The 26,109-nt window shown below is 45.1% G+C and overlaps 1 protein-coding gene across 1 annotated transcript in view; it reads right to left on the reverse strand.

Moving 5' to 3' along the window:
- Positions 1-2,505: 2,505 nt before the first annotated feature.
- The window catches only part of tmeff2a (transmembrane protein with EGF-like and two follistatin-like domains 2a), a gene marked incomplete at its 5' end in the record, with an annotated part of 99,449 nt that continues 75,845 nt past the window's right edge, over positions 2,506-26,109 (reverse strand). The window contains 6 exons of the mRNA XM_079230859.1: positions 2,506-3,108; positions 5,590-5,748; positions 8,559-8,688; positions 8,916-8,963; positions 10,754-10,902; positions 20,433-20,529. Coding sequence (XP_079086985.1) covers positions 3,012-3,108; positions 5,590-5,748; positions 8,559-8,688; positions 8,916-8,963; positions 10,754-10,902; positions 20,433-20,529 — 680 coding nt within the window. The 3' untranslated portion in view covers positions 2,506-3,011. The remainder of the gene's footprint in view (positions 3,109-5,589; positions 5,749-8,558; positions 8,689-8,915; positions 8,964-10,753; positions 10,903-20,432; positions 20,530-26,109) is intronic.

The following is a 26,109-nucleotide window of genomic DNA, read 5'->3' on the forward strand; positions in this document are numbered from 1 at the left end:
TGCGCAGACACAGATGTGCATACAAACAGGACGTGCCCATGTGACCTGAAGGCTACGGAGCGCGAGAGGTGCCATGGAGAAAAAACAACAACAAAGCAGTCCATGCTCTCAAATGACTTATCTGTGCTCTCAATGTCACGACTCTCGAGCTAGTAGTTCACGTTCTCAATTTAATATTACATTATTTTTTTGTCTCTCACCTACCAAATAGAGCCACTCCTTAAAATGTTTTATGAACAGGATTCAGAGCATTAATATATTAGCAAAAAACTATTTGTATTGTACAAATGGCCTCGGAGCTGAAATAATGAGCCGTGCTTTGAGATGTTGTCCTGTGCCCAGAGGCAGACTAGGTAACCTATACAGATACTGTTTTTGAATTTTTAAGGAGTGGTTTTGTAAACTGTATGACACCTATCGGGCCCTTAATTAATTTGCAGGAAGAAGAAGAAGAAGCTTAAAGACTGTGGGACATTCTCCACTGCGGGTTTCACCTTCCGAAGAGGGTTTAAGGATTAAAGATTTCTCACACCTACGAAAGGCGGCGGCTGCATATGAAACGTTCGTATTCACGCATCGTGTGAATGCAACGTTACCGGACGATTCTGTGTTAAAGTTGAGGTTAATAATAGACAAACAAACACGCCTGCACTTTATGCCCACGGGTCCATTTGAAAAAAATCAAATAAAAAAAAATCCTTGGAACGTTTAAAAGTCTGCCAGAATGACCCCTAGCTGACCCTGAGCACACTTCCACCTCAGAGCCGGAATGCTGGTGGTATTTGTTCCCTTAAGGCTAAATTATAATACGTCAACTCATTCTCAGGCGGCTTTATTAATAAAGCAGTGGTGAAAAAATTAAAAATGGTTAATAAAAAGTAAAAATACTCATTATGCTGAAGGACATAATGAAAGTTGCATTATTGGCTCAATGTTAGAGGTGCAATAATATGTTAACGTCATTCTAATGAAAAAACAATTATATAATGTTGAGTTATACTTTTACAATACAGCACTTTTTAATTGCAAAACCAGAAGCTGTCAACTTGCTGTCAAATACAATGTAGTGGAGTAGAAAGTACAACATTGAACACTCATACTAAAGGACATGTAGCTCAGAGAAGTACTCAAATACAGTGGGCTATGTTGTGAATAGATTTACTTACATTTCTCCACTACGAGTCCAAGCCTGTTCTGGACCTCAGCTTGAATATTTAATCTTGGATAAGCTTGTATTTGTGTTTACACAATGGTCTATCTTAGTGCTTTGATGGGTGACAGGGTCTTGAAAGTAGCATAAACACAGCAAAAATCCCCAAAACAATCAGTGGCACATGAACATCTCTCACATGACAGTACTTCTGGGATAAATCACTACATTATGTGGTACATAGTGGTATTACTGTCTCAATGTTGTAGCTACTCAATGAATTACAAAGTTTTTGCAAATTGAAAAAGTGAACGTTGTCGGCAGGATTCGAACCTGCGCGGGAAGATCCCAATGGATTTCTAGTCCATCGCCTTAACCACTCGGCCACGACAACTTTGTCGAAAGCCCCGTTCTCAAAAACCGTCAACAAACTCTCAAAAAGCGTGAACAAACGTAATACACATAGTTTTGATTGTCGCTGATAGACGGCGGGTGAACTGGGATACTGCATATTTCCGCTCACAAGTACATTTACGTCTGCAGCCGGTTGTGGAGAGGCGCGGTTGCTGAGCAGCACCATCTAGCGGCGGTGGACACCTGTAGCTCATTACGACTGACAACCATTTACATTTCTCTCTGCATGCACTTCAAACAGCGAGAAACCCCAAACACGCACATTCTTTAAGTAACTCATAATACAAAGCTGTCAAATACATATAGTGGAATAAAAGGCACAATGTGTAGTAGAGTCAAAGGAAGAAGTGTCCATGAAATATAATTAGCATATCTCATTTCAGATAGTGGGGAAGAAATATGCATTTAAGTGTTTATTGATTAGTGTCTGAAGACTTATCATAAATTCCACAAAAGTTAGCAATAAATACCGCCTCATTTACATAATTCATCATCATCATAAAAAAGAAAAGAAAAGTAAATGCAGAGAATGTTATATTAATTGTATATTATATATATTAGCCAAATATATACTTTAAACATGATTATGACAATAACATTTGCTAACTAGCCTCTATATTATTGCCTGGTCGTTGTAAAATAAGTTTGCTACGCCACAAACAAAGAGCGACACAGCATGTTACATTTCGTGATATAAATTATTTATTTACATTTACAGAAAAATGACCCCATCAAGACAATGTAGTAATAACTATTGGAAATAGAACCCAAGATACAGAAGCCGACGTCATCGTCACAACCGAACAGAGAGCTCTACAATAACATTGTGCCCTCTGTCAAAGGTCTCCTATAACACAAGGTGCAAAGGCATCACGTGTAGCCACCCCAACCTGCCCTCCCGCCCCGGACCGAACAACACGCCCCTCATTTAAAGCCCGTCACCCTGCTTTGTGCTACCCCGCTTTGCTTTGACCCCTCATCAAGAAAACGACAGACACCGGCTAGCCCGCCTCTACCAAAGCTCACACATCTAATACACCCCCTCACACACACATTCAGTATTCAGTATCGTCGTTGCCCCGCCCCCCACACAACACCTCATAGTTCCGTTTTTCTGAGAAAGAAAACAACAACCGTGGGGGGGGGGAGGGGGAAGTGACCCGGTGCGGGGAGACGCAGCTGGTTTGGCGGCGGTGGGGAGTCCACGCGTGCGAGTCTGATCTCTGGCCGGTACGCCAGTTCTCCGCTTGACCGCCATCCTCCCTTGGGCATCCTTGAAGTTCATACTGGGAGAGAGGGCGAGGAGTGAGGGGGGGGGGGAGGGGAAACAGATCCTAATTTTCAAGGGGTTGGCCTACAAGGGAAAGGAGGGGGGGGGGGGGGTTGGACATCTAACGCCACGGCGCTCCGTAAAGTGGAGGGTGGACTCTGTTCGGTGTGTCCGGGCTCAGATGAGCCGCGTGGAGGCGCGCATGGTGTTCTCTGTACTGAAGTGGACATTGTTCTGCTTCTGCCGGTTGATCCGGTTGGTCCGTGGGCACTTCCTGCGCAGGAGAGAAGAAGAAGGTTGAGCGAGGAGATACAGGCAGGGGTCAGCAATGCCACACATTCTGATGCAGTATGAATCATTTCTTAAAAAGACGAGGTTGGAAATGTTTCTCTTCCTGTCAACAAAAACCCAATGAAAAGACCAAAGCCAGCATTACTTGGCTAGGATCCTCATTCCTCTGAGCCACGCTATTGCCGTGGGCTACATGCCGCTTCACTACAATGAACCCTGCTGTGTATTTTGGGTGACGTATACTCACTAGTGCATCACATGTGTATTAGTCCACAGCTAAAAATAATCCCCCAAAACTGTCCAGAATGTACTCTTGTTCAAATAATGGCCTACTTTTGATTTCACACAATGAATCAGACACACACACACACACACACACACACACATAACATAAATTTGGAAGGTAATGGTTATTGCGCTTGCATAAATAGTGGTAATTCAGGACAAACCCACTATGCTATGAAAATCTTTGTTATGTTCGTGCGCTCATCCTTCTTAATATCAGGTTTAGTGTTTTTTTCATGACTTCATTCTTTATGATAGATTATAGCTTCTTTACTAAAAAGACCATTGATGTTCGATTTGTAACCGTAAATAAACAAACAGAGAGATTGAATACAGATCAAATCCTTTACAGGAGTAGTGCTTAAAGTTTTCAGCGGGAACAACATGGCATCTTGCACACGATCCCTTTCGAGCAACATCTTTTCCAACGTGCGACACGATGTCGCCCACAGGTGGCGGAGCGTAGAGATGACCTTCCCCACACCCACCTGACTGTCCCTTAAGTGAACGGCGAGTCTTTTACAACGCGCATAAACCACAAACAATCCCCAGCAGCGTTCATAAAACTACAGCTCGGTCTGCCCAAATGAAAAGAGACGGCACACCGATTCAACCGGCCGCTTTCACGAGGTACACCTGCTCAAATGCTCCTTACCGCCAATGTGTGATCAGCCGAATCGCGTGGCGCCAACTCAGTGCATCCGGGCACGTGAACAAGGGCAAGGCGGTAAAACAAAGCATCAGAATGGAGGAGGAAAGGGGATGTGAAAGGATTTAAACGTATTTCAGAAACTGCTCATCTACTGGGATTTTCACGGACAACCAACATCTCTAATGGTCCGAAAAAGAGAAAATATCCAGTGAGCGGTGGGTAGGATTCAGAATTTGGAAGTAGGAAATCCATCCTGCCGAGTATTGATGGTTAGGGCTGCTGCTGGTGGTGTAATGATGCGGGGGATCTTTTCTTGGCACACTTTGGGCCCTCAGTACCAGTTGAGCACATTATTTAAATGCCACAGCTGACCCGAGTATTGGACCACGTCCAACCCTTTATGACCACAGTGTATACCCGTCTTCTGGCGGCTACTTCCAGCAGGATAACACGCCATTTGTCACAAAGCGGCTTCTTGAGCATGACAATGAGTCGTTCACTGGACTCAAATGACCAAGTACGGTGTTCCTGAACCAGGAAGTAGGAAGACCGCAAACGAAACCCACACAGGAGTCTTTCACCCAGGAGACTGCTGTCTAATTTGATTAATTTGTCAAATGTTGTCACTTTATTTATTTCCCTAAACCTTAAAAGCAGGTTTGTTGCCTCAACCTCACGTAGTATTTCAGTATTTCACTCGACCCAACCAAAGAGTTTCTTGTGAAAACATTCGTTTATTTTGAAAAGACTGAATATGCCTTCAGGCCTGGGGACGCCTCGGGATCCCCCAGAATGAGCAGGAAAGTGTTACGGGTGAGAGGAAAGTCTGGGTCGGCCTGCTGCCACCACGACTCAGTGTTGTAGTTCTCTCCTCCCCTCTTCGTCTTCTCCTCTTACCCTCCTCCCCACGCCGCTTTACAACCGCTCTCTCTCATTCTGTCCCCGTCCTCCTCCTCTCCTTTGCTCAGAGGAGCAGTTTTGTCTCGGCCAAAACTCCTTTAAAAAACCCTTTTATTAAATGTCATAAATTGCTTAGGTCAGGCAGAGGCAGACAAGCCCCAGGCTACTTATATATAAATATATATATATATATATATATATATATATATATATATATATATATATATATATATATATATGTGTGTGTGTGTGTGTGTGTGTGTGTGTGTGTGTGTGTGTGTGTGTGGGGGAGCCTTTACTGTGAATACAAAGCGTCTGTTCAAACACAAGTTTGTATGCCTACACCGATATCTCTGTGTATTTTTGCTTGTATGAAACAGGCTGCATGTTTTCTAGTGTGTGTGTGTGTGTGTGTGTGTGTGTGTGTGTGTGTGTCTACAGGGAGTGTGACGGTACTTTCTCTCTGTGGTGTAAGCAAGGTGACCTTTCAGCTGTTTCCTCCAGGCTCCACAGCCTCCCTTGTGACTGCCAAACACAGACCGCATGGAAAATACTGCTGCCAGGCTCATTAGTAGTCTGTGTTTGAAAGTTTGAGTGTGTGTGTGTGAGTGTGTGGGCATGACTCACCTGGTAATGCAGAGCACCACCACGCAGATGATGACCACCTGGAGTGCTCCAATGATAGAGGCGATGAGGACATAGTGCAGTTTGCCAGAGCCCGGCACCACGTAGAGCACGTTGTACTCTTTGATGTCACACTGGGGGCCTCTGAAACCAGAGTGACAGCTGGGAGCGCACGCACACAAACACACACACACACACACACACACACACACACACACAGAGAGAGAAGACAGGTCCATTAATTTGTGTTTTTTCTAATTGAGACGTCAGTACCTGTTTTGGTGAAGACGTCGCGGTGGAACAATGCATTGCTGTGGCAGCGTGGAGACTGAGCGTATTCTTTGCTGCGACTGTCTGGATGAACACGACTGATAACGGCTTGCAGCAAAGCAAGGGAAGGTGGAGGGGGAGTGTGAGTGTGTTCATCATCATTTTCTTTTCGTTTTGGGCCCTCTGTCCACACTCAAGCTGGAATTACAGTATAGAAGTCACAGCGCGAACAACTGGGACTGGCCGTCTCGTGGAGAAAAAGCGGCGGCGGCGGCGGCAAGCTGTGTCGGTCACGGGACGTTGCGATTGCAGAAGAGTGATTGGATGAGACAGTTTGCTGGGTTTGATCACCGCTGCGACTGCGAAACGGCAATTCAGGTGTTTCAGAAAAGCGGCAGCGTAACTTTAGATTTCGCCAGCTTAGTTGGGACGTGGTCGGAGAGAGCTAGACACACACACACACACACACACACACACACGCACAAAGAGAGAGACTAATGGAGATGAGTTGTGTCCTCAGGGAGGAGCTAAAATGGTTCCTCCTGTTAATGTCTCTTTCTCTCTCCATCTCCCCTTCTTTCTCTGCTTGCCTCTCTCTGGGGAGGTTGTTACCCACCAACACCTGCATATCCTTGTTTGGTACGTCACACACACACACACACACCCACACACACACAGAGTCCTCTTCACATTCCCTATCCCTGCGACCTGACACCGGGTAAGATGAACATTGCAACCTTGTTCCTCGTGTGTGCTCTGTTTCCACATAGAGACCACTGTGCTTCCCTCCTCATTAGGACACAACCTCAGAGCTTTTCCCCCCTGAGGCCAGCAGGGGGCAGCAGAGACCTTTACACGATCCCTCTCTGCCAGCCCTGCTCTATATGCATGGAGAGCGTCTGGCTGGGTGAGCTGGGAATAAGCGGCGTTGGAGAGAAAAGGAGAGAGAGATAGAGAGGGAGCGAGCGATACCAAGACCCCCTGGCTGCCACGCTATCAGGCTGTGAAAGATGGCAGACCTGAGCCGCACACATGTGCATTCACTGTGTGTGTGTGTGTGTGTGTGTGTGTGTGTGTGTGTGTGGGGGGGGGGGGGGTTAATACCATTCCTCATTGTACCTGTATGTAAATGCATGTCTGGGCTGCTTGTGTTGAGGTCTATCTCGTGTGCTTAGGTGGATATGTACGTGTGCAGCCGCTGTTCTGCAAGTGTGCATTTGAAGTGTTTCTGCGTTTGCTGTCTGTTTGCACTTGTCTTCCAATACTCACAAGGACAAAATATGACCGCAATCCCACCAAGGTGGAGGATTTTTTTTACCGCACAACGCTCGTATCGGTTTGGACTGCATTCAGGAAAAAGGCGGCGCTGAGGTCTGGGAGATCACCAAAGGGAAGTCTGACCAAGCCCTCAGGTCGGGCCAAACTTAGGAGAGTTTTCTTTTCTGAGTTTCTAAGTTTTGTTCTCGCTCCACGTCAAGGTGAGCCTCCATCACAGTTCATAGACTTCGGGGCTAAACTGTGCGCACACAGGTTCCCTCTGCAGTGAGGGATTATTACAGAAGCTGTCTGAGGCGGGTTGGTTCACAAACGTCTCACAACACACACGCTTTGTACACAAGCCCATCTCAGCTCAGTGAGAAGTCAAAACCAAATCAAACCAAAAATGATGGCCAAGCATCCAACATGATTGATTATTAATTTGGTGAACAGTGAACCAAAACCAAAATAAGCTGAAAGATGCTAAAATAGTAATACATCATTTCATCCATTGTGTGTTCGTGGTAGAGCACGACTGCTTTCGGGTTAGTGCTGAGGTTTTCTAGTATAAGACTGTCAGCAGTACTTATGTTGATCACTTACAAATAAAACACTTTTTATAGTTACTTTTTTGTTGTTGCTGCTGCTGAGAACAATCCTCAAATATTTCAGAGCTTCTGGGAACGCGGCAATGACACACTGCAGGTGCCAGTCATCCGTGACGGTGACAGCGGCGCGGCGGCGTGCTAACAGCCAAGTATTATCATTGGCAGACAAATGATGGTGCAACAAAGTGTGGGCTGTTGAGATTTAATCATCACCGAAACAAAATGAAAACTGGTGAAACAACATCATGATGTGCGTGGAAGGAAACTCCAACGTGGGATTCTTTCGAGGCGCTGAAGCATATTTGACTGGTCAAGAACCAGATCTCGACTACTTCCCAAGATACACCAGCCAGATTGAGAAAATAAACAGGCTCCAGGACTCTCTTTCTAGTGCTACATTTTTACAACTCACGAGCCATCTTACATTACACGCTCTCTTTTTTTTGGCCGCAGTTGAGGGAGGGACAGCGTCATCAAATTTGCCGATCTGAGTCCTCTTGCTGTTACGCCGGATATATTTGTAGCCGTAACACATAGTTATAATGTAGAAACATTGTTGCCAACAATAGCTAAAATTCATATAGTTTAATCGCTACATAAGAACCCATGCACTGCAGCCCATATAATTAGCCAATACACATATAGCCTTATGGATCGCTAGCTATCAAAAACCCATTCAGCTCCGTTTGAATGAATAATCAATAGCCCCAACTCAAGGCATTATTCTAAAATCATACCATAACTAGAAAATAGTGTTTGGTTACCTAACTTTTTAGGACTGTTCTAAACTTGTCCCCCCCGCCACAGAATAGCACCGGCGTCTGTGTGTGAGCTCACCTGCAGGAGGGCTGAGCCAGGATGCTCGGGAACTGGCACTCCCCGTGGACGCAGTAGTTTTTGTAGTGATCTGGACAGGGGATGGACAGGCCGCGGGCCAGCTCGTTCCTCGGATCCTCTTTTTCCTCAACTGCGTAAAGAAACACACAGACACACACACACACACACACACACACACACACACACACACACACAAAAAACACACAATCCATGAATCCTTCAAGCTGTACAAGAAAGACACTTTTCAAATGGTTGAAGTCTGAAGGTGACATGAACAAAGAAGTGAACGCCGTCAGGAGGATAATGCAGCTTTGAGTGGCAGCATGTGTTATTTTGGGGACCCGCCCATGCACTCACCTGTGAGATCGGTCCGTGCGAAGTGTCCATCTCCGCCTTTGATGTCACCTGGAAGGGCCAGAAAAACACATTTGAACTGATATCAGGTCACCAGCTCCCTCCATTACGGGTTACACGTTGAAACTGATGGTAAGGGCTGAATGTGAATCATGATCTTCGACAATGGGTTCACCCGGCGTGTGCACCTGTCTCGTTAATGCGTATGTATGTGAGCCGTTCTCTTCAAAAGTGAGAAAGCGTCACCCCTGAAGTATTTTTACTGAACAAAGGGTGGAATGGAGCGGAGCTGGGTGGAACAGATCAGGGGGAGTGATGCATTCTTTGCCCGCCTTATTGACGCCGCATTGAATTCCTCCTTTCACAATGGCTAGACAAAATCTCCTACCAATCATTATCATTTTATTGCAATAGATTTCTTTCAGTGGCCCGTGAATTTATTCCACTCAAACTGAGTCGGTGAAAGTATTTCCCAGGTTTATGATGCAATTATTTTGTTTTTCTTCTTCTTAGTTATTTACGTTTTTTTTTATTGGCTCTTGGAACAATAGAAGAATAATAGTGAAGAAACAAAGCAGCGTTTTCTGTGAGATCAGAGTCGTGTATGTATGAGATCCACTTAAGAAAAATATAAAATGCCCCTTTCTCTCATTCCTCCTTTAATTTTTCCTAGCATCACATGGTGATACTACACTTCAATTTATGAGCATCTGGTGCCAAACAATGAAAAACTCTACAGGCTTATTTGATTTTGAGCCATAGTAGAAAGTCTGACTATTTCCAGAAAAATTAAAATAAAATTTGAAACTGTTTCCCTGTAATATGACATGTGTCACTTGGGGGAATAGTGTAAACCAGCAATCTAAACTTTGAATCCCAACGTGAGGTCTACTTCATCACAGGTCCAAATCCCTCGGTTTCTTGACATTTGCTTCGCTCTCCACCTTTCCTGATTGAAACAGAATGCGTGGAGCCGTGAAGGGATCGATCGGGGTGGTCCGACCCAAAGGGTGCAACATGGGGGATACAGATTTCTCTTTGTGTTCCAGAGCTGGTTAGCCATGATTACGTTACTCCCCATTACTCCTCAAAAGCCTTCATCTCGGTTCTCACATCTCGATCAATTGTCCTGTTGGTCCTTGGTGGACGCGGGGCCAATCAAATGTACCCATACACAATAAAAGCCCCGAACAATTGAGAGTTGAGCCCCCACCCTTGGATTGAGACTCTATCTTTTATCTTTCCACCGTATGACCAATGCTGCTGGATCTTGGAGTTGCATAAAGCAAAGGGAGTTCAAACTAAGGACAAATCAAAATTGGTAGATCATACCTCAAATAAAATAAAATAAAAAAAGCTCCTCCAAAAGAACTATTCTGAAGCGCCTTTGTCTTCTCCCCACGTGGATTAGCAATATAACTCGCTTTATGGATTTAACCAGAGAGATTAATAAAAAACTACTTTATCCCTGGGACCGTTACAAACAAATTCTGCACCCAAATAAAAGATACTACACTTAAAACTGGGGATTATCATGCAGTAAAATTATCAATATACATAGCAGAGAAGGCTATGTGGGATTTGGGGATTATCTTCGCACACTATTCCGAAATATGATTGAGTGCAAATATCTGGAATTCTAAAATGTGGCTGCAGCTGGAAGGGGGATATAGAATCTCGCTCTGCAAGCTGCCTCCTTTGGCCCCATGGCCCCGCTTTAGCCTGACGGCTTCCGCTGTGAGTGTGTGTGTGTGTGTGTGTGTGTGTGTGTGTGTGTGAGGCCGGTGTCGTGCCTCTTGGAGGGATCGCATGCTGTGTGTGTGTGTGTTTGTGGGTCTGACCTTGGCAGTGGCCCAGGTACTTGACCTCGATGCGTTCCTGCTTCTGACAGGACGCCTCCTTCACCTGGCAGGGGTTGTCATAGGAACGACCGTCTGAGGCACACACCGGGTTGAAGCTGATGTGGGAACAGTCGATGTTGCAAACACACCTGCGGAGCGAGAAATCATATTAGTCCAGGCGTCCCGGCATTTTTATTTATTATCTACGTCGAGATCTTAGATAAACGAGAGCGGAAGTATGAATGAAAACGACGGCATCTGCATTCTGAGAGACTTGTGTGTGGTTTTGACTGCGAGGGACGCAGACATGTTCGGGGATTAAAAAGTAGACAGGACAAAAAACAGTACAGCTTGCACTCAGTCAGGATGTTGGACCATGCATAGTAATCCTGTTCAAACTGGGTTTTGGCACATTCAATCTGACACAATAGCAAATGGATTTAACTCTGCGAGAAGAGACAGGCTCCACAGAGGGCTTGATTGACAGATGATGTATTCTTATAATGGCAGGAAGCAATTAATAACGACAGAAATGTAGATAACAAAGCAGTACATGTTTTGTGTTGCAGGGGAAATTGCAGCACAAAAAAAACACAGACACCATTCTCAGGCTTTTAGATATGTAATTTATTCTAGATAACATTGAAAATAGTCTGAATGGAAAATAATAACTTTTAAGCTAAAGCTATCGTAGTGTACACTGAAGCAGCTTGGTGAAAAAAAGAAATCATTGAAGATTGCAGAGCAGCTTTCTGGTGTTACCCCATGTCTTTTCAATGTCCTTCAACAAAACCCACTCGGCTGAGAAATTCTAAAAAGTGATCTCGATGAAGATGAGGACGAGCCCAGAACATTGTCTGTGTTATTGTCACAGCAGGGCACTAAAGAGCGGCCTACATTACCTTCAAATGGAAATCCTCTGTTATTTCCACAAGCAAGTAATAATCACTGATAGCTTGATTAGCTTAAAGTGGCAATATACACATTTCTTTCTGCATTATCTCATCATTATGAAGTAAATGCTGATTGCACAATGTAATGGCTATAGAATAATGACACCCTCGGCGTTCAGCTTGTTTCCCTATTAGCCTCGCTTTCACACATGCAATTCTGTCTGTCACTGGGTCGTGATCTCATGAAAGCTCCATCTTTTACTAGTTTGAGTCTGCCACCGCGGTAGCACTGAGCTCAGGGGTTTTCTAGTTCAAATTGGTGTTCTTACAGTTGGTTCTTGCTTTGGAAAGTAGCTAGGCTACTAGCGGTGGCTATGCTGCTAGCCACAGTAGCCCGAAAACCAACCGGGGGCAACAAAAGAAACTAGCATCTATATATTTGTTGCTGGCTGCTAGTGTTAGGCTAACGTTAGCAGCCAGAAACAGACATCTGAACAAAGATTTTGTTTATCTTTTTTTTGCAGTGGCCCTTTGTCAAGCTACTATATTCTGTTGTATCAGTTATAACTGCTAATTATTTTCAGTGCAACATAACTGACTCCAAGACAAATTTTTCAGGTTTAGTAAAAAACATCATGGTTCGAGTTAAAAATGACTACATTTGTTATGTTATTTAAACTGAGGACGGCAATTTGAATACGTAAACGGTGACTTTTGGTTTCATCATCCATCACTCCAGCCTCCTGTCTACATAAACATTCGCTGACGGTCCTTTGAAACTTATTTGTGATACTTCAGAAACAAACGTAAATCGGCAAAAAAAAAGAGATGTTTCCCTCGATAATTCACCAGAGTCAACCTCGATAAAAGCGTAGCTACTGGCCGTCAGATCCTAAGCACACATCCACGAGGAAGCTAGCGGATAGAAAAAGGGGCAAACGGACAAAGCTCGCTCCAAAACGAGAGCGAATGTCAATTTTGTCTTTGGCACATAGCTGCAATAGCTGCTGACACCCGTGTGCTTTCTCTACTCTGTATATCGGATCAGTTGCGCCCTTCCACACAGCTGATATTTCTGGTGTGTTTTTGTGGCAGTCTAATGCATTCATTTCAGGCGCTTACTTGATGCTTTCAGCACTCGCAAATTAACCGGGCAATTTGCTGTCGCGCCACAATTTGCTGTGAAACTTAAGCGTGGGACATTCTGTGTTTGTCTCTGTGTGTGTTTGTGAGTCTGTGTGTCTGTGTGCAAAAATGACAGCGAGAGTCAGCACATACACCTGCACCAACACGTGCATGCGCTAAAACGTGTGTGTATGTGTGTGCGCACACTTCTTTTGGCACACGTGTAGTGTGACCCTTAAGTGTGTGGCAGGCCTGATCAGCAGAAATTACACCCAGATTGCCTTCCCTAGACAGTTGCTGCTGAGTAGAGCACTGAACGCTAGATTCTGTAATTAGAAATCTGTCATTATTCTCCTGGTCTTTTCATTTTCCCCCGGTGCCAAGCTCTCAGTAAAGCACAGGCATTCAGCTGTCTTACAGCTGCATTTGCATATGCGCCCACGTGGGCGCCCACCAACACATACCCGCGTGCTCACACACACACACACACACACACACACACACACACACACACAAGCAGACACCTCCTCAATCAGCCATGATGATTCGTACGGCTGACATTGATGTTGATTGAAACGACGTGCAACAAAGCGTGGCAGTGCGCAGCTACTGCTGTAATGATGGATCAGCAAAGTAAGAATGATGTAAAGAAGGGCTTTTGTTATGCATCAGAGAAGAAACGGATGTATCCCAAAATCCAGCTTGACGCGGCAGGTGAGCCGATGCAGCTCTGAATGACCTGCCACTGCAAAGGGTTACACAACGACATTGTAACTGCAAAATGTGTATAGGATTACCCTGAAAAATAATGCATCATACTAAAATAATCCCTCTCTATCATCCATTATGAGCCCTAGCGGCCTTGTCTCCTATGAAATGATGTTCCGATACAATGAAACTGCATTCTCAAACTAGTTTCGAGACAAACAAATGAATTGAACACATAATTAACGTTGTAAAGGTAAACAAAACGAGGCAAAAAATGCAGCAAACTACTCTGTTAAGTTAGTTTGCGTTAAAATGACGACGTTTGTTACACTATTTCAGCTACGGACGTAAATAAGTATAAGCAAATGTTCACTTTTGGGACACGATCGGCGGCCTCCTGGGTGAAAGTCCTGTGTTTGTCTGACCCGTTCACAACTACAACTTCCTCCACCATTCATAAACACGAAATTGCGGTAAACTAAGAATCAAAACGTCCTTCAGAGCTTCTGAGCTAAAAGATCATCTTCACACATCGGGAGTATAGGCTTCACACGGCACACACGGCACATGTACACATGCACATTGACCCTTACCCACAACCTCCCATCGTAGGAGAGCTTTCAGAGCCTCGGCCATCCCGAGAGGCCGCTGTTGCTCGGTGGCTGATGTCTGGGCTTCATGCATTTTTAATGAGGCCTCTCACTTTCTCCACAATAGGCACTATACCACCAGACTGCAGTGCGTCAACACATCCTAATGCTATGCCCACGCACACACTCGAACACCTGCAGACAGGCGTGCGCAAACAGTCATACACATGCACGGGGCAGCGATCGCTTTTCTGATAAGTCTGGCTTTTTTTTTTTCTCTCACACACACCAAATCATTGCTTTCACACATTCTGCTGAGAGTCACAAATTGGTTGAGAAGTGTTCGTGGTGTGTGTGAACGTGTGCACTGTACATCAGAGTGTGTGTGTGTGTGTGTGCCACGAGATCCTACTTTCTGAGCAGGATGTGTCGTATTGATTAGTTCCCTGCGATAGTTTCCATCCCATCAAAAATCCCCCCTGACGGTCTGCTGGCTCCTGACTGAAAATGCCACTTTACACACGTAAACACACAACACACACACACACACACACACAGCGTATTTTATTACCTTTTTGTTTATGTAACCTTTATTCAGACAGACAGTAACCTAATTTATTCTCAAGAGAGACTCGGTTAAGACACAACAGCATTACTACACAAAGTTACAGACAGACAAAGACAAAAGATAAAACACAAATTATAAAAGTGCCAAAATCCTACTGGACCGCTTCAGTTCTTGCTGTAGATTCAGTATGGACTGACGGGGATGGAGAGAGCGATGAAGCGCTGGGAGCGTAGACTCTTTGGCAGCACTGTTTACGGGATGTGCACGTGGAGGAGCAATTGGGCAGCGGTCCAGGGGTGGATTCATAGGTAACATAAAAGCAGTGCAAAGTTCGGCGCATGGATGATGGTGGCCACTTGACTTGAAGAATAAAGAGTTTAATGCTGTGTGAGGGGTTTTACAAGCCGGGTTATGAATCTCAGAGCTCCGTGATGAACAGCGTCCCAACAGGTGACGAGAGAGAGCTGAAGCGCTCACGTACAAAACATCGCCACAATCTTAGGCCAACAAAAAAAAAAGGGGCAGCAATGAGCCATTTCCTGGCATTGAAGGAGAACCGGGAATTTTGATCCTAAAAAAAAAAAAAAGAGTCAAATTTCCTTTTTGGATGATCAATATGACATTTGAAAAGAAAGGCTTTCGTCAATATTGTTATGCCTAAATATTTCAAGGGACACTGTAACATACACGCACTGCAGCTGAGGCCAACACATCCACTGGCTGCCTCGTGTTGTGTACAAATCCTTAGCAGCAAACATTATTGCAACTGAACGTAGCATTGATTTTCATAATCCTGCGCCTCAAATTTCACTGTAATCCTTTGGAAAAGTGAGGGAAAGGCAAACAGGGAGAGAGAGACAGAGAAAGAGAGAATGAGAGAGAGAGTACAAATCCACAATATAGAGGGAGAAAGAGAGCAGAGAGGATATACTGTATGTTCATATACGAGGCAATATGATGTGATAATTGTCCAATACGATATTGGTTGGCCAAAAACAATGGTCCAATATAACAGAAAAATAGAAAACCTGCTATGAAGTCTGCGCTATACTCTTCATGCTACGTCTGACGCTGTACGTCATTACACATGTAGTCCGAGCTCCAACAGGAACAAGAATGCAGATGCGCCTATCTGGCGATTCTTTGGTTTTAAAGCAAGCAACAACAAAAAAAGGAGAGCCAGACAACATGAACGAAGTGATTTGTGAGCTGTGCGATAAACAAGATGGGACTAAATATTGAAAGGCCACAAATCTCCGCTCCCACCTTAAAACAAAATTTGGTTTTATAACAGAATACACACGTCTGCCACGGCTCCATCCAAAAAGGAGCAGCCGGACCGGATCTCCTCCCACAGCGAGCAATCAACCCTCAATCAAAGGCAGCCAAATATCTATTAATTTGTGTTTTTCTTCGAGCAGTATCGTCAGTAAGGGAATTCCAATATCATACCAGTGCTTCCCATTAATTACCTAGACTCTGGCGGCCTGACAATGTCTATTTGGTTCCACCACAGAAGTACAACTGAAACACGCATTTTTTAGGTAGGCTGGATGATGGCCTCCTCTGCAATCGAATGACTACAAACAGATGCAAAACAACCCCAGAGATGCAAATCATCCACAAAAAGACTGTTAAGTTACAAAACAACCAGAAAGAGTCACAAAATCACTACAAAGAGACGCAAAATGACTACGAATGACAAACCCATTCAAAGGAAAGCAGAACTAATATAAAGTCATTGTGAGTGTCTGACTCCATGTAGGAGGGATGCCATGAGGTCACGGTGCTTGAACATGTCTGTGCCCAGTGGACCATTGTCTCATATTCTGTCTATGTCAGTAATGTGTGCAGGGCTCCCAGTGGCTGTTGTGTGCATAAGGGTGTATGTGTGTCTGTGTGTGTGTGTGTGTGTGTGTGTGTGTGTGTGTGTGTGTGTGCATGCATGTACCCAGCTCAAACAAAACAATAGGCAGCTTCCCATCTTCCCTGTTCGCCTGTGACTTGTCGTCTGTCTGTTGATTGAAATTCCCTTTTGCTCTTTATAGAATGGGCTTTAATAAGGTCGCAAGTGTCGTCTTCTTTCCTTTCCTATCTCCGGAGGTCTAAACCCGGCGTTCACACGGCAAGTGCCCCCCCACAGCTCCTCTCTACGACTAGCTCAGTATTTTCTCCTCCTCTACCTTAATTCTTTCAACAGTGATGGGTGCTATTGACAGGTTTGAAAGCACGGCTTTTTGTTGGTAATTACGGTTTGAAACCACAAATGGATCTAAATGGGTTTTTGTGACACTCTATTGATCCTTGAGAGGTAAATTGGTCTTTTTTCTTTGCCTGCCTCCTACTTTCAGAGTACAGAAAGCTAAAGAGTGATGGTGTCAGGGAAGCAAGACTCTTTGCAACTGCAGCTTCAGATGCAGTCTACTGTAGTTTAACCAAAACGGGTTTAGCGCTATTTTATTTTCCTTATTTGTATCGAGATGATGATGACAAATACATGTCGATTGGGATGGGGACGAGAATGGAAAAGCTGTTTTCTCCGATCATTGCTACACACAACAGTGACAATAACCCTTCATCACAAATGTCATGCATGCTATGTGTATGAAAAGACTTAAACATGTTGTGTCACGATGGCACTGAAGAGCACACTGATGATTTCTTCCTCTGAAAGGCCACACAGAATGCTGTTGATGCCGCCAGCAATGTCTCGACATTTTGAAATGTAATACATTCACATATATCAGAGTGGCTTTAATAGTACTTTGAGTCAAGCCAAGTTCCAGATGTCTGAGTTGTTGCCCACATTTCTCAAAGAGATTAAAGAACTACTTCCCACACAATGATTTGTATATCATAGAGTTGGGTCCATTGCAGGCCTTAGTGGCTTTGATTATATGCAAACCTGCTAAACTTGCTTTTATTGCCATGACACGTTCTGGCAAATTAAAAAAGTAGCCTACATCAGCACGGCAACTAAATCCAACGTGAATTTCATGATCAAGAAATATGTCTATCAGACTAATGGAGCCACTGGACAGGGTGTGCACAATGCAGTCTTGAGTGTGTGCCAGCAGCAAGAATGCAATTTCAAATGTAGATGTAAGAAAGGGGGGGGGGGGGTCGGCTTTGTTTACGAGAAAGGTCATGTGATTTTTTGGGGTGACACGGCAAGATGGAATACGATATCAAAACAATCCTCACACAACTCGTGCAGTGCGATCCAAAACCCTTTTTTGTAATTCTGATTGTGCTGTAAGATGGAACAGTGAAGTCTGTCCATGGCACCGTACCAATCACGTCACGCAAGACTGGTCAGGATCCAACCTGTGGCCATAAAAAGCGGCCATAAAAGCAAAACAATGCATGGGTTGGTGATTGCTTGAATCTTCCACAGAGAACTTCCTGCCAGCTGCCAGCTGCCATGGCCCTGCTTTCTCCTCCCACTGCCCCTGGGATGCCCCTCCTCTCTACCTCCTTCTGCTTAATGGGTCGTGGTTATCTGGATCATGGACCATGCATACTACTCATTATATGAATCATTTCTGTCACATTCATGGAATGTGCTGTAACTCCGTTACGTTATTCATTCTGGCCACATGACATCTATTGCTTCTGTCCATCCGGGGAGAGGGATCCTCCTCTGTTGCTCTCCCTCAGGTTTCTTCCCCTTTTTTTCCCTGTGAAAGTGTTTTTACTATCTTTTTGGGGGAGTTTTTCCTGATCCGATGTGAGGTCTCGGGACAGGGATGTCATGTGTACAGATTGTAAAGCCCTCCGAGGCAAACTTGTATTTGTGATGTTGGGCTATATAAAATAAACTGAATTGAATTGAATAGAACTTGTCATCTGACCAGAGACAACAACTTTTAAAAGAATGGTTTGGGACGTACACTTTCAAGATTTTTAGAGTTGACTGAGGAGATATCAATCTTCTAATTCAACTGTAGCTGGAGCGGATTTCCCAAAAGTTTCCAACAACTCCTCTAAAAGTGATTTCTCGTAACATTTCGGCAACAATATTTAACCACTCTTGGCAACCTCTGCCGCAGCTGCTGCGTCGGCTGCAGATGACATCAAGACGGACACACCAGTCGCTAAAGAGCGGTGAGGCCGGAATGATAATACGCTCCCAAGCACAACACAGCGTGCATGAATAAAACATGGGGCTAAATGATGAAGTGAAAACAAAATGGCACTCGAGTCTGATTATCAGGCTACTTTGAGTCCCCACATACCCTAAAACACAGTGGCTAGCAATTTACGGAGTCTTTATTTACCCCTTACTGTTTGTATGAAAATAAGAAAAATGCATTATAATAAACACATCACTTTGGAGTCTCCTGGATTTTGATTACAGTCAACTCTCTCCCACTCATTGTTTGATTAAGTGACGGTTTTGTTTGATTAAAATCAGCTGCCGCCTGATTGGAACAATATTCGTTTTAATCAACATGATTCTGCGCCGCGGCAGCGGTTGGCTGCTGTTTGATGAAAGTTACCGGCTGTTGGGTTGCGATCACCTGTCTGATTATTTGCCAGAAACATTCTTGTCAAAGTACCTCGGGGCTTCTGAAAGATTAAAGAGAACTTGTAGTTGTCGACAGGAAAGGACGCTGAAATATTCATGCCTGTTTGTGTCAACGGCTTTTTTAACGGGATACATTACTGACTTAGGCGGCCTCTCTTGTCTTATCCATTGGCTTCTCACTTTCTTTTGTGTGTGTGTGTGTGTGTGTGTGTGTGTGTGTGTGTGTGTGTGTGTACCAGTTATGCTGCACATGCTGGAGGCTCCATTATATTTAATGTTTTCAGTTTTGTGTGCACACATCGTTGACAGAGTACATTGTGACCTTATGAATTTGACCTTTGACGATTAAGAAATTGCCGATAAATCAATTTTTGCGTTTTAGCAGAATGTTAAGGCGCATTTTTCGAAAGTGGGTGGGATCAGGAGGAGTGGACTCCAGCTGTTTGGTATTTGCAACAAGGCTCAGATGATGCATGATGAAACCATTCGTTGGCATTACAGTTACGGCACACCAGGGTACATTATCTTTCCATTACATCAGGCAGTCTGATCGAGTCATACTCTCAGCGCATTTCTAATTTCAAGCGGTACATCTGGGACTTCTTACACTCCCTGCCTTCCTTTTGCTGATACCAGCCGATCCTTGTTCCGCACAAGATCAGCGGTGTTGGTTCACTGAAGCTGTCGAAAAGCAGACGCACTGATACTGCCGTCTGCTGCAGGAAGACAGTTCACCAGTTGAGCTCATGGGGATGTTTCTGGTGCAGCTTCTCCGCTAATACGTGCCGATAACATATCGCCTGCGCCCGTCTCCGACTTCATCAAATGGTTAAATTCCTTCCAAACGTTATTCCTTCGCTGAACTAGTTTTCCTTGGATGAGTCAAAGTCATTTTTGGCCTGACATTGGCAAGTCCTGTAAGGATAGTAATTGGATTTCCAGAATAAGCGAAAATCTCCTTTCTCTCTGTGCCCTGCTCTAGTAATTGAGGTTAAATGAAATGGTCAACCATGCACTAAACCTCGGTGGGTGTTCAGCAGCGGATGTGCGCGGTATAAAGAATTCTAATCTCAATTCTCACAGTTCAGACTCGCGGGAAAAATGTTTAGAAAAGCAAATATAGGGGCGATTTTCTTTTGGGACCAAAACATATGAAAAGGTGCCAAGATCACTTGAGTACAGCTGTGTATAGGTCAACTAGGGGTCACATGGCTTTGTGTGTGTGTGTGTGTGTGTGTGTGTGTGTGTGTGTGTGTAAACTCACCAAACGTCCTCCGCGTCCACGTCGCACTCAGCCCCGAACTGGCAGATATCGCAGGTCGACGTTTCCTTCTGCCCTGCCTCGGTCGAGCCCTCGCCTCCTTGAAAAGGGACAGAGGGGAGACATGTTTCTTGCCTGTTTCACCCAAGATGGACCCGTGACAACGTGTCTGCGACGGCATCTGCCAAACGGCCAACTGGTGCATTCGGAGGGAGTACAAACCTGTAACGAGGGCGCGTAACAACACCCCACCCCCCCCCACAATGCAATGTGACCGTGAGAAACCAGCCTTGGACAACACGAGTGCATTTATATTCGGCCATATCCCGCCATAATCCCACTGAAGCCCATCTCCTTCATCCTTTCACTCCTCACCCTCTCTCCTCTTTCCTCTGCTCCCTTCAGACTCGCCCTCGCCTGACTCTCATCTATCACTCCCAATATCCCCACTGAGCTTTTTGGAGTCCCTCTTTTATTTCTTCCTGCTGATTTCCTTTACGCTGGGAGTGCGACGACTCCTTTGGCGGCGGGGCCGGTACTGCCGTCGGGCTTACGGCGGCTTAGGGACCCCGGCGGTGCATATGACGCCTCGTGAAGGGCCGAGGGGGAAAGGCAAGGACAGGAAAGAAGAAGAAGAAAAAAAAGCAATCTGGCCAATCTAAAATTGCATTCTCTTTCCACAGAGGACTCCTCCAGTCTCTGCCCGCTTTGGCTCTTCTTCGCTTTCCCCTCGGCCCTCATCTAGAAAATAGAAAAGCTCTATTTTTAAACTTACTCGGGCCCACGAGGACAACTTTGGAAAAGAAGACGAAGACGAAGAGGTGGAACTTGCCGTCATTTCCTCATGTCATTTATTTAATCCCCCCCCCGTATCGCTCCCTTGTGTCGCCACTCACATTTCCCTGCTGAAACTTTTGTTATTTCTTGTGATCCCTGGCGACACGCTGGATGAATTGGAAAGAGCTCCGTTTCGGGAGGTTTAACCTGATTTTCCGTCTGTCAAACTTAAGTTGGGTTCGACTCCTTTTTTAAAGGTGAAAGTCAGTCAACGCTACTTCGCTGTCTTTCACAGTACAATCCGGTTAGCATGTGACTCTCCTCCTCCATAACTCGGATTTTGCGGCTGTTGCGTCGGATCCCGCCAACAGCTCTATTCTCCCCTTTTTGCCTGTGTCCAAGCGCACAATGCAGCCAACAAGATTGAAAAGTTCCTTTGCTGAGGAGGTTAAACTCCTTTCAAACGCCCGAGCCTTTACTTTTCAATGTTCTTTCCCCTTTGAAGCGGCGTCTGAAGCTGCAGGTGTTGGACGGCAGCCAATAGCGGCGAGGCATCATGTCCTCTGAATGCGGAACATTCCGCAGTCAGGTGGCAAGATGTACGTTCTGCACTCGCAGCTTTGCTTCGCTTTACCTTCAGGTCACAGAGCTGGCAGGACTACAAGGTGTGAAGCTGCACTGGCGTGGCGCCCACCAGTGGAGCCTGAACGCCACATTGCCTCAGTGTTCACCTCAAAGACTCTCAGCGAATGCTTTGAGAAATATACATATATATATAAGGTAGATCATTCTGGAATCTAATCTATTCAAAACTTCCACTGGAGCTTCATTTGTTTCCAAAAAAAGTTTCTCCATAAGGTTCCCTATTTGTTGAAAAGATACTTAAATATAGAATATAGTCAAGGCATCGCCAAAAAAAAGGCCTTATAGGAGAGGAAATCATTCTGGCTCATGGTTTGGCGGCGGCGGGGAGGTTACACACTTCATGCTGGCAGAAAGATCGGCAGCGGTATACGTGCAACGCTGGCAGTAACACAACTCTTTTTACCGCCACCTGTCTCCACCGCTGTTATTATCATGAACCTCATCATGGTTAAACAAAACCGTTTCTGTAAGAAGTCAGTTTACAACTGAGATCCGTTGTCTTCACTATCTATAGCTCCTGAGGGGAAATCTGAGGGGAAACTATCTCATCATTGTAAAAATAAAACTTTCCTTGTAGCTCATTTCATTAAGGGGCACTGCACTCCACCACTTTTTACTCATGCAGTTCAGTTTACTGAAGGTGTATCAGCCTGAAAAAAAATAAACAAAAGAAACTGTTCTATAGTAGCTCTCTGACGGACATTTAAAAAAATAACCCAAATGATGTCATCGAGGTTATTTTGTCTTGGTATTGACACTTCATTTAAAAAAGTGGGGTATGAAATAACTGGGTAGTCTGTTGACATGTAGGGTTTAATAAAAGATTATATCAAGTTGCATTGTGGGAACTGTACAGCAGGATCCAGTGTCTTGGAGCTTGACCTTACGAGGGACTAAAAGTCAGGATACCTCGTGCTCTGCTGCACAGATTTCGACCATTAAATCTGTCTCTTGTGAGTTCTAAAATGCTTTAAGTGGCCGAGTGAACCAATTCCAAATCCATGTGCAGAAAAACAACAAGCCTGAATGAAAAATTGGTTATTTATTATGTAATATAAAAAAGGTGATGAAGTGAAACAGTTGGAAAATACTATCAAAAAGTATCGTAAGATATTTGCTCTCGTAGCGACTTCATAGGACGTTTCTTATAAGAGTATTTTTAGTTCCTTGTATGGTTCAAACTCTCAGCATTTTAGATCCTACACTTAATGCACCACATCGGACCTCGATAGCATATTTCCACGAGGCCCTCCAGCCCCAGTAACTGTCATTTAGTCCTTCAAACTCTTTGCAGGCTGTCTTTTCTTAAATAGGTTGTCTCGATCTCTCGCGTTATTTCCTCCTGAGCCACGGAAAACACTGCCCAACTCACAGTAATACATACAACCTTTGAGTTCTTTGCTTCATGACTAGTAAACCGGTCATAATGCCTAAAATTAGAGAAGTTCCCCTTTCCGACTCGCTAACGCCGGCAATTCTTACGAACCCGTGTTTCCTAATTCATAGACTTTCAAGTCGTGTTGCCAGTGTTGTCCTCAAGTGTTCAATTGTGCGAGACGGTTCAATATACGGGCTCGTTTTCCTCTCTCCCGTCAGAGTTCAAGGTACTGTAGATGCAGGCGACTGCAGCTAATTGAATCGGCTCTCTGACGTCGATGTGATTTCCCTCATTTCCACCCGTCCGGGCGTGTTGTGGTGTGTGGATTTTTCTCAGGGCTCTCTCGCGGGCACCGGAGCTCGCCGGCTTCTCTGGCTGCTTTGTCCTCTGTCAAATGATCAGCTGCACATAAAGGCTTGTGGGCAGGCGAGCATGTAAGCTCTCCCACGACTCTCCTCTCCTACTAGAGAGGGGAGGGGGGGGGGAGAGAGAGAGACTGCACACGACTCTGTGATGCCCGCTCGTATTTCTTGCAGGTGTGCACGTACGCGCACGGCGACACAAATGCCAAACATTGCCTCCTCTCGCTCTTCTCTCTGTCCTCTGCTGCCCAACACTACAGCCAGAGCACATCTCGTATGCACACACTCTTCCCCAGATCCCCATACAACGGTACTGCAGGCACAATTACCAAAGGCGACAGGGGACCAGCAGTGTTTTCCACTCCTCAAATCCCTGATAGAGTCTCCTGTAGCACTAACACAACATCGGCCCTGTTTCTGCGCCGACTAATCCCTGGAATCAGGAGACACGGCTGGGTAATGACTGAACAGATTAGCCCATCTACTGCCCCCGCGATCCCCCCCCCCCCTCCCCCCCACCGCCAGCTCCTACATCACCTCGCATCGATCCGAGCTCGGGCCAGACCGGTCGACCGGCCTCCTCTGTGACTATACTGGCCTCGCCTCACCTTCATCTCAGCCACATCTCGGCTTGCCTTTGTTCCTTTTGTGTCGAGCAGGAATGGTGGTTCGCTCAGAAAAGGTGCTGCGGAGCTTCCTGGAAAGGCGCATTTACTCCCCTCACTGGAGTCTGGAGCTTGGCCACGATGTACGTATCGTATGCATATAATCTCACGTCAAAAAGACAACAGAATTCAACGCTGTGCCTTCTGCATTGATTCCACTAGCCCTGTACTACATTTTCCCACAGAAAAATGAGAGAGGTTTTGGCAAACAATTATTTGATATAGCCTATCAAATGATTTTGCTTGTCAAAACATCAATGAATGTATATTTCCATCTGCACTTCATATATTAAAGGAACACTTGCAGGTCATGATATAAACGTTAGGAAGTTGAAGAATAAGTTGAATGGAGATCATTTTGATACGTCATGGGTGACTTTGGGTTAAGTACTCAGATTGAATGTGAAGCACATTTTTCACCTGGATAATTCCTGCAAATGTATTTTTGTCGTTTATTTATCCATCCCAAACAACCACGAAAAAGCATGGCGGAATTACCACCACGCTTGATGCTGCTCGGTTACAGGAAATACAAAGTTGTCACTCATCTGGAGATAGCAAAGTGCTGTCCTGTGTGGATGCAACATTAAGTTAGAATTGTACTCATTTACTTGGTCTCTCTACTGCAAAATCTCGCCTCAGTGAGTCAGAGACTTGACCACTTGACCATCCTGCTACGTTGATTTGAATGGGAATGTCTCCTCTACTTCTATTTTATTTCTGAGTCCATCAGTGCAAAAAAGAAAAAAGGGCACTGGTGAATAAGTCCATCTCAGTGATCGACAGGATTTCACGGCGAAGATGGCACTCAGACACTGGGTGATTCACCAGCTTTACGGCTATCTGGGTTACAGTTTTCCAGGGATTGTGTGGAGACTCTGAACCTAAGTGGAAGGATGCTTTAACGCCACTGATAATAGGTGGCATCAACTGCTCAAATTTGAAGGACCTCGTGCAACACGACAGAACGTCCTTTTGCAAAGACGAATGGGGGACAAATTGAGGCGTCCAATTCCTCCCCAACCTGATCGACCCATTGACTGAAGGCTCTAACTGCTGCCAAAGCCTGGACTACATACTGACACATGGGGGGAATGTTACTCTGTTATGCTTTTCTAGTCTTTCTGGTTCTTTGTCTGCCTTTCTTTCTTCCTCGCGTCTCATCTTCTGCTGGATATCACAGTCTACAGTGCTATAGTATAGTGGAGCATATACCTATTATTTCTACATGAACACATGCACAGGCATGGAGTGTGTAGGAGCCTTTCTTGTAGATACAGTGTGTAGATCAGCGTTACAAAAAAAATGAGTTTTAGGGCAGGAGGCAGGAAGAAAGATCATTCATTAGAACGAGCTTACAGAGGGAACGAGAGACAATTTCTTTCAGTGGGCGGGCACACACACACGCACACGCACACACACACACACACACACACACAGACAGACACAGGAGATTTAGGGCACTCTGGCATGCAGCCATCATGCGGATGATGAATGAAGCCCACACACCCCTGGAAAACAGAGCAAGACCACTACGACCTTGGTTGCAAACACACCGGGGAGAAGAGAGGAGCGGCGGGCTGTGAGGGAGACACGGGCCGATACATCCTACATATATATATACGTCAGTGTGTGGCCACTGGAACCGGTTCAGGGTAAACCCCTCATGGCTCACTATTGTTACTGAACCGCACTGCAAAAGGTTCAGGCCGGGTTCAGACGAAACATTTTTTACAGCGATTCGTTCAAACTCCCCGGAGCCATTTACTGATTTGTTTGGTTCATATGGGCTTCATATGGGCTGGCCATGAGTTGTAATATCACAATATGGCCTTCAACGTGCATACAATCTG

Source organism: Taurulus bubalis (assembly GCF_910589615.1).
Source record: "Taurulus bubalis genome assembly, chromosome: 15".
Classification (NCBI taxonomy): Eukaryota; Metazoa; Chordata; class Actinopteri; order Perciformes; family Cottidae; genus Taurulus; species Taurulus bubalis.